The 11,499-nt window shown below is 34.4% G+C and overlaps 1 protein-coding gene across 3 annotated transcripts; it reads right to left on the reverse strand.

The window, feature by feature from the left end:
- Window positions 1-294: 294 nt before the first annotated feature.
- Window positions 295-9,025, reverse strand: LOC103723103 (probable protein S-acyltransferase 7). 3 transcript variants are annotated; one of them, XM_008813914.4, is made up of 7 exons: window positions 8,757-9,025; window positions 8,070-8,250; window positions 7,752-7,928; window positions 6,271-6,453; window positions 2,086-2,394; window positions 1,241-1,474; window positions 669-1,138 (listed from the first exon to the last, which is right to left on the reverse strand). In XM_008813914.4, the coding sequence occupies exons 3-7, from the start codon at window positions 7,863-7,865 to the stop codon at window positions 695-697; spliced, it is 1,284 nt and encodes a 427-aa protein (XP_008812136.1). In that variant the 5' UTR covers window positions 7,866-7,928; window positions 8,070-8,250; window positions 8,757-9,025; the 3' UTR covers window positions 669-694. The 3 variants fall into 3 exon arrangements, with proteins under 3 accessions (XP_008812135.1, XP_008812136.1, XP_008812138.1); XM_008813913.4 differs by lacking the exon at window positions 8,070-8,250 and having other exon boundaries at window positions 295-1,138; window positions 8,757-9,024; XM_008813916.3 differs by lacking the exons at window positions 8,070-8,250; window positions 8,757-9,025 and adding an exon at window positions 8,030-8,047.
- Window positions 9,026-11,499: the final 2,474 nt, after the last annotated feature.

The raw sequence follows: 11,499 nt of genomic DNA on the forward strand, positions 1-11,499 counted from the left end.
TTAAAACAATTTATTTTTATGTAAATTTTAGGACTGGATCTCAAGATACGAACAATCGATGTGTTCAGCCATAACAAAAGAACTGAAATCATTTTAGAACTGAAATCACCATAATAAATAAGCTCAACATCGGCTTGGTGAGACACTGAATCACCAAATGCTCATTCCCCCCTCCAGGACAATTCAATATTTTCAAATTGGAGCTCACTTTGAATGCCCAGATTGGACTGGGAAACTGTATAATGTGTTGTTGATAAATGCGTAAAGTATACTATCAAACTGGAAAACATACAAAAACAAGGAAAAGAAATGACCTCATACCAAAATTTAACTATAGTAGCAAAAGATCTGATGTGTCAGACATTATATCAGACACCATCATCAGTTGCATCATTGAAATTTAGTTACAGGACAAATTAATCAACATAAGAACAGAAAACCCAGACAAATAAAAAATTGCAATTACAACACCAACCCGATCAAAGACCAACATCTTCAATTCCACAAAGAAAAAGATGTACAAAGCAACACCACCTTGGATTGGGGGGGGGGGGGGGGGGGGGGGCGGCGCTGAAGAACATGAAGACACCCAATCCTTGAGAGTGAAATTGTTGTCGGAGACAACATCCCTGATCCTGGATCCATTCAAGCTTATCATTACAGTTCCTGATCACTACAAAACCTTCCAGAACCATCATTTCAAAGACTGCCCAGATTTTTTTTCTCTTTCGGTAAATCCATGCTGCATGCCAAACTCAGCTGCCAATGCCTCTAAATCAGGTGTTATTTCCCCCTTGTAGCCACCCCGGCTGGAGTACGGAGGTTCAGTGCCACATCTCTCTAACCCTGATATACTTCCAATCTGGTTCTGTAAATCTTCCAATTCCTCTGCCGCCACATTCTGCCGTTTCCCACCCATTTCTAGGTCCAAGCTTGTCTTAGGCATATCTGGGCTTAAGGGACGTCCCATGGAGCGTGAAGAGGTGAAGGCAATTGAGTCCTCCTTCACCTTAGCTCGGAAGTCATTCTTGGAGCTAGGGATTCTTGAGAAGAAGATTTCCCTAATATTTTGAACCCAACCACGATTGTAAGGATTATTCTTCTTATCATAGCGGTACCGGAAATTTTCATAAGTTGTCTGCAGGAAAACTACAGTTATTTACTGAAGATACGGCACAGGAAAGCAAGGAAATAGATAACAAAAAGGCAAACAATGGTTTTAATGGAAAGAGATTATAACCTGATTGGTGCAAATTAGATAGAGGTGGAAGGCTGTTAACCCTCCTACAAACCAAACCACTACAAATGTATATAAGATTAGAATGCCAGAGACAGGTGATTTCAGAAGAGCTTTCCATAGATTGCATTCATACGCTTCCATAATCTTCTTGAGGTTAACCCAGCAAAAAGCAAGAACATACAGACATAGGAAGGTTGCGGAGGACACAAACATAAAAAAGAAGCGGTAATTCCTCTGCAAGGTCAGAGATAAACCTTGTATAAGTATGATTGAATTCAATCAACCTCCAGTATATTATTTTAATTATACAGCAAATTTAAGTCACTTTTGATCAAAAAAATGAATGTAATAAATTTATGATAACAAAAATGCCAAAAGTTATGGAACAACAAAAGAATAAAAAGTCTAGATGCATTATGATGCACTTTTCTTATAGGATTCAATGAAAAAATATGGATCATATTAAAAAGAGGCTCCAGATACGACAGTTGGGTTCTTTAATAAGAGAGAAATGGAAGTGAAAATTGCAAAATGGATGTCTCTTGGAACTTATGGAATGTTATAGTAGCATAATCGAACATTTTGAATGTCTGAGCAGATGCTTCTTCGCATATACAGTTGCACGCATGGATATGTCTTTTATCATCCACCATCTAAAGGAAATGTTAATTACTAAAGCAAAGAATGCATAAAGCACAATATAAAGGTCAACTTCTGGCATGCTCCATAGCTCCCACAAATGCAAGTTCTCATTTTTCCAAATAACCATATTTTAGTTAAGGCTAGCATTATATTCATAAAATGGATAACATGCAATGAACCAGTACACCAAAACTAGAGCATACCTTCCCAATGCATTGCCCAACCCAAGGACAATGATGATCAAAACGTTCCACACAGTTGTTACATATAGAGCAATGAGAACATCTTGGCGGCCGATACAGCATGCATGTATGGCAGTATTTAACCTTGACTGTAAATCCATTGACAAGGACATCCTTGGTAGGAGGCAAACTTGGGTTACCATGCTGACTCCCTGGCCAATCTACAGATGAATTGGAAGCTTCACCAACATCTTCTGGCTCTGGAGGATGTGCATTACGAGGCATAATTCCAGGATCCCTACCAGATGTGAGAAGAAGAAGAAAGAGAGTCTGCACAAAAGTGGAATCTATTACCAATTAACAATTTATTTTTTCAAGCTTAGCTATTCATGAATTCAATTGCAAGGAATGGCAGAAAATAGACGACGGCCCTATGGAGTATTATTCAGGTTGATTGGTAACTGATGACATCGTTTATTTGAACCTCTCAAAGTTGCTTTTCCGGATTTAGCATGTGTTTGCCTTTACGAGAGAGAGAGAGAGAGAGGTCTATTAGTTGCTGAAAATAACATGATTATCCATATCTCAGTCAAGAAGGGGCATTGCCTTGGGGTTTCATTTAGGGCCTATTTGGTTGGGGGTAATCTGGCGTGGGAAAAAATATCTCATGTCATATTCATGTTTGATAAAAAAAGTGGATGAGAGAGATGGTAAAATAAATGATAGGCACCATGTCTATTTTCTTGAACATTTGTTTTGTTGAAGTATGTCAGATTATGGGGTAATCTACCGATTCCTCGAAATCATTTATCAGAAAAAATGATTGCTAGGGAAAATAAATGTTACCATGTTTGGTTGGTGAAAAAATTACTTTATAAAATAGCATCGAAAATGATTGTTATATTTGATTAGAGGTAATAACCCTAATCTTATATAAAAATATTGCCCAAATTTCCAACAATACCCTTGGATAAACAATTCAAATAATAACATTTTTTTAGTCCATTTATTGGCCGTTTTTGGCCCACTTACTTAAGTTCTATTAATGTTGGCTATTTCGAATATTGAAATATACTTTCAGGAGTTAATAAATATCTTTAAATTAATTATACATATGTTAGAAATTATATTTCTTATTATAATAAAGTTTAGTATATTTTGTTATATAATTAAATATATTAATTTTAATAAATCCTATATTAGATTTATTGATAACTAATAAATATTTGTTAATTATTTAGTAATAATTAATATTTATTAATCAATATATTAATATATTAAATATATTATTTATAAATATTATTAATCAATATACTAATATATTTATAATATATTAATATAATATATAATTACTTTTAATTATATAATAATAATTAATAAAATATAAATATAATATAAGTGAATGCATTTTCATCAAAAAATGATATTTTTGGATTATCTCTGCTCGATAATCCAAGCATTGAAAAACAAATACCGCCCTCGTGGTGGTATTTGTTTTACTTGCTCTCTTAGAAAAATAAACATGAGACCCACTATTCATTTTACCATCTTTCTCATCTACTTTCGTACCAAACATAGTAATCTGACATGGAATTTATTTTTTCATACTAGATTACTCCCAACCAAATAGGCTCTAAGAGAGATAGTAAAACAAATACCAATAGGCTATATTACCAAGTGGAGATAATCTAAAATTATCATTTCTTGATGAAAATACCCTCACTTATATTATAGTAATATTATATTAAATATATTATATAATTAATGCTAATTATATTAATATATAATATATTAATATATTGATAAATAAAAAAATATATGTAATATATTTATATATTTATTAATAAATAATTAACAAATATTTATTAATTATCAATCAATCTAACATAGGATTTATTAATAATTAATATATTTATTTATATCAAAACATACTAAAATTTATTTATAATAAGAAATATTTTTAATATATATAATTAATTTAAAAATATTTATTAACTTATGTAAATATATTTCAATATTCAAAATAGCCAATATTGACAGTATTTATGTAAGTGGGCCATAAATGGCCAACAAATAGACCGAGAAAAAAATGTTATTACTTGAAATGTTTATTCAAGGGCATTATTGGATATTTGGCAATATTTTTATATAAGATTACCTCTAACCAAATATGGTAAAACTTATTTTCTCCAACAATCATTTTTTCAGATAAATGATTTTAAGAAAGACATAACCCGTACAAACCCTTGGATGGAAAGACAGAACTAAAGAGCGTTCAGTACATAACCACATTTTCATATTTATGCAAGCGCCAATAGACGAAGTGATAAGCAACAAAGTGCAGGAAGTCAAGAAGAATGGCATTTTACATTGATAATACTTTATTAATATTATTATATTGTAATACTGCCCTAACTTCTTTTTTTATATATAAAAGTCTACTCATACTTCATCTAACACAAGAAAGTAAGTCTGCCATAGCAATTTGATAAATGAAGTTCGCTAGATGATGCAAAACATCTTTCGGTTATTCCTTTAGCTCTTGTTTCACCATTTTCTTATTGCTCATCAAGAAGTAACCTCATTCCATGGTGAGAACAGCTACACAAAATAACTCCATAAAGAAAATATGGAGAAAAAAGAATAGCACACAGGAGTCAAATCAACTAACAAGAATTACGGGCAACAATAATAATTTGATAATAAGTTAGCAGATGGATTATGCACATCCTGGTATTGGACGTATTTTGAATGTAGATAGAGAGAGAGATATATATCAAAACTCAAGACATATCATAATATTCCTGTTTAGTGCTGTTTGGGCTAGATGATCTAGTTTTCCCTTTAACGCTTAACATCAGGGAAAAGCAGACTCGTTTAGGCCATAATCATAACTAGCGTAGAATGGGCTAGAAGCAACCGAAAGGGTATTCCTGTTTAGTGCTGTTTGGGCTAGATGATCTAGTTTTCCCTTTAACGCTTAACATCAGGGAAAAGCAGACTCGTTTAGGCCATAATCATAACTAGCGTAGAATGGGCTAGAAGCAACCAAAAGGGGCACTTGACCCATGGGTTGAAACCAGTTCTAGCTAACTGACTACAGTTCAGACAAATTTTGCAGTCACTACCAAAATGGGCTCCATGACCATTGGAAACAATCATTATAGAGTTAAAATTTTCATACTAGTTAGCTTTAAGCATTTTTTGTTTTTTGAAATCAAACCTTGTCAGATGAATCATAATGTCATATCTATGATAGTCATACAACAAAATGATAAAATAAATATAAGTATCAATCAACATCTAAGCTAGTTTATCTTCTTATATAAGAAGAACAAGCATATATTTCATACTGCCCTTGACAACGTAGAAATAAAACTAAAAGAACCATATTGATAATCAGAAGTCAAGAAAGGCAAGCAGAACATATAACAGATAAGCTGGTGAAAATTCTCATTGAGGAAGGCAACAAGAATGACTCCTAAACAGGGTATTTGATGGTTTGTTCCTCATTTTGGGACCTAATCCAAAAGATTCCCATTTTAGTTAGAAAACCCAATCTGTCCACTCTTCCTAGTAGTGGACAGACTCACCCCTGCTGTAAATAACATAGCTGACAGTAACAAGATCTCTTACCACATCAGAAAGGCGCATGGAAGGCATTAGGCAGATTAAAAAATACTGCATGCATGTAAGGCTACCTAGTGTAATACACAGGCATGTATTTGTTTTGCCAGTAGGAGCAACTTGCAAACTTGTTCCAGAAGGACCATTAAAATTGTTGCCTTGTGTGCGTGTGTGTGTGTGTAGAGAGAGAGAGAGAGAGAGACCCAGGCATGATCTGCATGGTCATACATGTTGCAATGTGAAAAACATTTAAGAGCATAAATGGACACATACTTGAACACACTCGGACAAGGGAATAAGACAGCAATCATTTGTTAAATTTTATTATTTCATCAATTTATTTGATGAATATATGACATTGTAACTGCGAATATTTATGTACATTATATTGAAGCATTATTTGAACTGATGGAAGATCAAACACAAAATGAACGAAACAAGGCTGACTTCACATCGAAACAACTATTCAGTTATGCTAATTGGATTCAAAAGCCTAATGGTAGGGTTGATTCAATAAAAGATCAAAAAGTGTAACAGAACAACACCTGGCATCAAACTAATTAAGACGAGAGAACTTACATGAACAGTGAAGATAATGACTATAGCAATGATCAGATTCCCAAATTGGTGTTGGAACTCATTAACCAGTTTTGGTGAAACAAATGCCCCAAACAGGATTACTGGAATTACTATTAGAAGTAGAGTTAATATCAGTGACCTTGCATCTGGCCCAAAAATAAGCCTCCCTCCAAGAAAGAATCTCTGCAAGATGTTTCACGAGATCAAATTAATTCCTTTCAGCTGAAGGTAGCAGAATAACAAGCAAAAACCACAAAGCACCAGATCTACTGGTCTGCATTTCATAAACAATATTTGATTAGCAATCAAGCTTGCATAGCTGTATCACCAATGGTCACATCAATAACCATGATACCATCAAGACGCCCTAATTACTTAGGGTCACCGCCAAAATTACATGAATCACCACTGGATATCATTAAGAATGGTGTTGTTGTTGATTTTCTAACGTCAAATACTGCAAACCATCAAGACATTGTTTCTTATAAGAATGAAAGCTACCTTGCATCAAATACATGGGTTGCTTTTATTTGTTTTTGAGTAGTTCTTCAAAAAATCTGACATCAAGAAACCCTATCATTGCAGACATATAAGAAGAATAAAAATGGCACTGAATCACTTCCTATTATTCAGAAGGAAAAGAAGATTGTAAAGCTCTTAAATAACCAAAAAAATCAAAAAGAAAGCTTCTTTACATGAGAGTCCTAGTTCTAAAAGCAGAAACACTGAAAACATGAAAAGAGATGCTTCAAATTGCTCTGATGATTGACTAGCTGGAGATCTCAAAGACCTCTTTGCAAAAAGAAATGTGAAAAAATTGAACCTCAGTAGCATATTTAGTACAACTTAGCGTTGCCAAAAAAATCTATAGCTGCACTCTCTTGCATGACACTGGGATGCCAAGCCTTTTATGCATCAAGATCAAGTTAATGATGACTTCAGGTCATGAAAGCCAACATTTCCAATTGAGCAGAAGAGTAAATAACTTGCAAAAAGCAAAAGCAAGAATTGATCCACAAAAAGCATTTGACTGAAAATTATGGAAGAAGTGTCTTCAACATCTCACCTGTGTTTGGTTTGGAGTCCTACTAGCTTAGAATTGTCATAGGGTCTAAAAATCTGAGTCTTCTTAGCACTAATTTAATGGTTAGGCTTGTTTCCCCTAACATATAGTAAATATGAATGTATGGTGGGCTCTACTTCTGTTCTTATCCTGAAAAAATAAGAGCTTCGGGAGATTTTTCTCGGAAGTATCTTGCGCAAATTACCTACCCACCTGACAGTACATGGCAGGCAGCTATATCATCAATCACGTTGCCTCCCAAATATTTTATGGCAACTAATTCATGGTATTATCACAGGCTTCACATTGGACCAAGATTTATATAACATTTGATGTATCATCACAGATTTTGCAATGGAATGAGATTTTGTGGTCATAGTATTGACTCATAACTGGCGCACACAAGGATGAATCTTACATTGCTTCCTTTCCAGACTTGATACACCCGCTTTGATGGACCATTTGTTTCAATAATCCTCCTATTTGAATCGGAGAGCTGAGGAGCTGCAGTTCCATACATCTTTCCCTGCATCCTTGCAGAACCTCACGTTGATGATAGTTTGCAAACTAGCAGCTTCATCTGGACTTTTTTCTCCTAAAAGTACATAGAGAAATGCTTGATATAAAACAAATAGTAATAGCAACATAAGGCCCTTAAAATGCAGATAAATATTTTAGAAATAAGATGAAACAAACAGTAGGATTTCATGATGGAAAAGCCGCCGCTTCTCTTTACCACTTCCTCACACTCCTTCAACACTAACTGGTTCCCAAACTCTCCCCTTCCTTTCTTTCCTCTCTGCCTCTCTCTGCTTCCTTCTTCGTCCACATTTTTTCTCTATTCCTTTTCATATCCTCTTTTTTTAGTTTTTACTTCTTCCTTCCATAAATTTGAAAGGATCTTAGTATCCTCCTCTCTTCTCCAAAAAAAAAACCATAAAAATTATGAGTAGAAAGAATAAACTAACAAACAGATTTCAATAAAATATCAGAGACCAAGGAATTCAAGGCACACCCCGGTGAACGCCTTTTTATCAAATTCGAAGAAAAAAGTAATTAATCAACAAATGGAATTAGGTAATCAAACACTAATAAGCGAAATCTAGGTCGCATTGTATCAAGAACACATCAGTTGTAACAGAAATAAAACCATTAAAATCACGAAAACAATCCTTAAATACAATCTGAAACGAAAAATGTGATTTATAGCATCAAAGAAAAGCAAGAGAAACCATTAAGAAGTTCTGAAGCAACGGTTCTTCACATGAAATCGACAGTGGAACAAAAAAAAAATGCAAAAAAAAACCGCTTAAAGAGCGATTTTTAAAAAATGCATGACGAAACACCAGATCTGGATGCTACCTGGGAGAACTAATAGAAATGGATCGAAACAATGGCGAAACCAAGAAGCGAGAAACCTTACCTCAGCTCTATGGAGGAGCTCCCTCAGCAACCGATCGGCTCACCTCCGGTTAGCACGCCAGGTCCCAGAGGAGAAGAGACTGAAGAGAGTCCGGATCGGCGATCTTTCGGCGGATCGGGGATGGATCGGGCCGGCTCTGGCGGGGGCGGGTCAGCGCGAGCGCGGGGAAGGGGGCGCAGTCATCGCCGGAGTTTTTAATGCTATAAATCCAAGCATATAATTCGGGGTTTAACAGCCATGATTAATATGTTAAGAAGTTAGATTTAGTGCGTAAGCTTGGAGGAGGATGTTGCAAGTAGACGAGACTTATTTACGTCCGAAGGCACGTGCGCGGTACAAGTATTCCGATTCCTGGTTGGACAAGAATGTAATTATATGGACCAAAAAAATTTGGAGGGGCCACACCTTCACTTTACCTTTTTCTTTCAGCTTTATCCGCACGTCTTTCTAAGTTCCAAAGTTACCCTTAGCTTCTGTCATGCCCTCGGCAAACCCGAGAAGTTATACCCCTACATCGCATGCCCCTTACGGCCATGGCCAATCACAGCCGCCCATTTTGATTATTCTTATTTATCAGGCGCTCATTTTGATGCATTATTACAGAAACGAACGGCTCCGGTTGATGATGTGCACGTCAAGCACCGGCAAAAATTACGACTTTACCCACCTTGGGGGTCTCTTCCTCGCCTATCTTTGTCCCATGTACCTCTGAAATAGCAAAGGCGTACTCCTATAAAATTTTGTATTTTTCTTCAAGTGGATAGTAAGTCATTTGTGTTATTTTAATTATCTATGCAATGATGATTAGTATGACTTTCTCCAAAAGCTTACCTTTAATGGCTTTCTCCCTGACTCGAGGCTCCAAGTAGTAATGAGGTGGAACTGGAAGCATCAAACTCCACCTGTGATCAAGTTGAGATACAATGTTCCATGTCAAAGCCAAATGATCATCACTCTCTTGGGGTTGAATGGTGATGATTTAGCGATATGTAACTCATACGCAAGGCCTTTCTAGTTGAAATGCTTGCGGGTCCGTCCTTCATTCTTAGTGGAAAGGACAAGACTGTCGTTAACTTGAGGTAAATTGCAATAGGATCATTTAATTGCAGTCTTGAGACATTATGAGTAATTAATATATGGATACACAAGGTAGTATGGACAAATTAGACAAAGTGGAGAGCTAACTGTTCGACTTTGCTTATTCAGTTTGTCACAAAGAATATAAGTCCAATGAAAATAGATTTCCCCCGATACCACGTGTCAGCCTATACTTGGTGGATCCAATTTGGGCCACGTCAAATGCAATAATTAAAATTTTCAAATCAGCAACTTCAACCGCAATGGCATTTGACATTCAAAAAATATTTCAATTATTTTCTATTAATATGACATTAAGATTTACCGAAAGCTAAAGTGACACCCGGTCAAGTGGAAGTGGATCCATTTAAATTCCATGTAGGCTAACACTAATGAAACTTTGAAGTAGATATCACTGACAATAGATTCTTGTACAACCAGTATCATAGAAGTTTGAGCCAATCAGCACTTATGATTCAATTACCACCATATAACCCACTTCATTGGGATTTGAATGATCGGGTTCATGGAACTTCCTTATCCTTTCACTTGTCTTGTCACCAATCTAGATTTGAGGGCATTCCTATTTTGCATGACCCAAAGGATAAAATATATTAAGATCTCATTTTTTGATAAAAAACAAAATGCAAAAATATTATTGCTAGCTACTTAGACTTCTTGCCATTATAGTTGGTTTAATTACTAGCAACATAGTATGAATTTTTTAACAAATTTGAAGTTGATATAAAGAATAAGAGTTGAAAGATAAAAGGTTAGCAAATATATTATATGAATGTGGGAACTACATTTTCTAGGTTTACTTTAAAACTTTAGTTAATTATACTCACAATTTAATGTAAGCAACCTCCAAATAAGCTGGTTATAAATCAATAGGAAAATAAAAAAAATAATTTACTAAGTAATGATAAAATGATGAAAATATCCTTGGTCATCATTTTCACCTCAAGGACATAATAGTGAAATGTGATATAAAAAGTTTTAATAATATTACAATTTAATTTATAATTATGTTTGAGATTATTCTAACTCAATTTTATGAAGTATTTAAGAAATTATCAAATGATTCTTAGGAAACATGTAAGAATCACAAGGAATTGTGTTTGTGTCAACTGATTTTAGAATTATCTGTTTTTGTATTATTCTAAGCATACGCTAGCATTTAAACCAAGCACAAGTCTAAATCGAGTTCAAGTTCGATTTAGTTCAATCTTAGGTTAAATATTGAGTCTTATCCAGACTAAGTTAAATGAGTCCATGTTTACCATAACTAATGGTCGATTATATCTAAGGTTAATGTTTAGACCGTTATAATTCATTTAGCCTAGGACCATTTGACTTAATTTGTTATTGAATGGATTAATAACTTGTGTTAATGTTAATTCAAAATGTTAAATTGAATGTTAAGTTTGATTGAATCTATAAGTAAGTTGATTTTCCTTTTATTTGATTCAAATCATCCTTCGATCTTTTTTTAGGTTTATTTAGAGTCTTATGCATTTATCAAATAATCTTAAGTCAATTTTGATTAAAATCCATTTTGATTAAATTTAGACCCAAAGGTCAAGGATTATATCAAGTCCAACTCAATGTGGGTCACGTAAGGCCCAAAGGCAATTAAATGAGCAGTTATTTTAATAACTAAATT

Source organism: Phoenix dactylifera, unplaced genomic scaffold, assembly GCF_009389715.1.
Source record: "Phoenix dactylifera cultivar Barhee BC4 unplaced genomic scaffold, palm_55x_up_171113_PBpolish2nd_filt_p 000214F, whole genome shotgun sequence".
In the NCBI taxonomy this organism is placed as follows: Eukaryota; Viridiplantae; Streptophyta; class Magnoliopsida; order Arecales; family Arecaceae; genus Phoenix; species Phoenix dactylifera.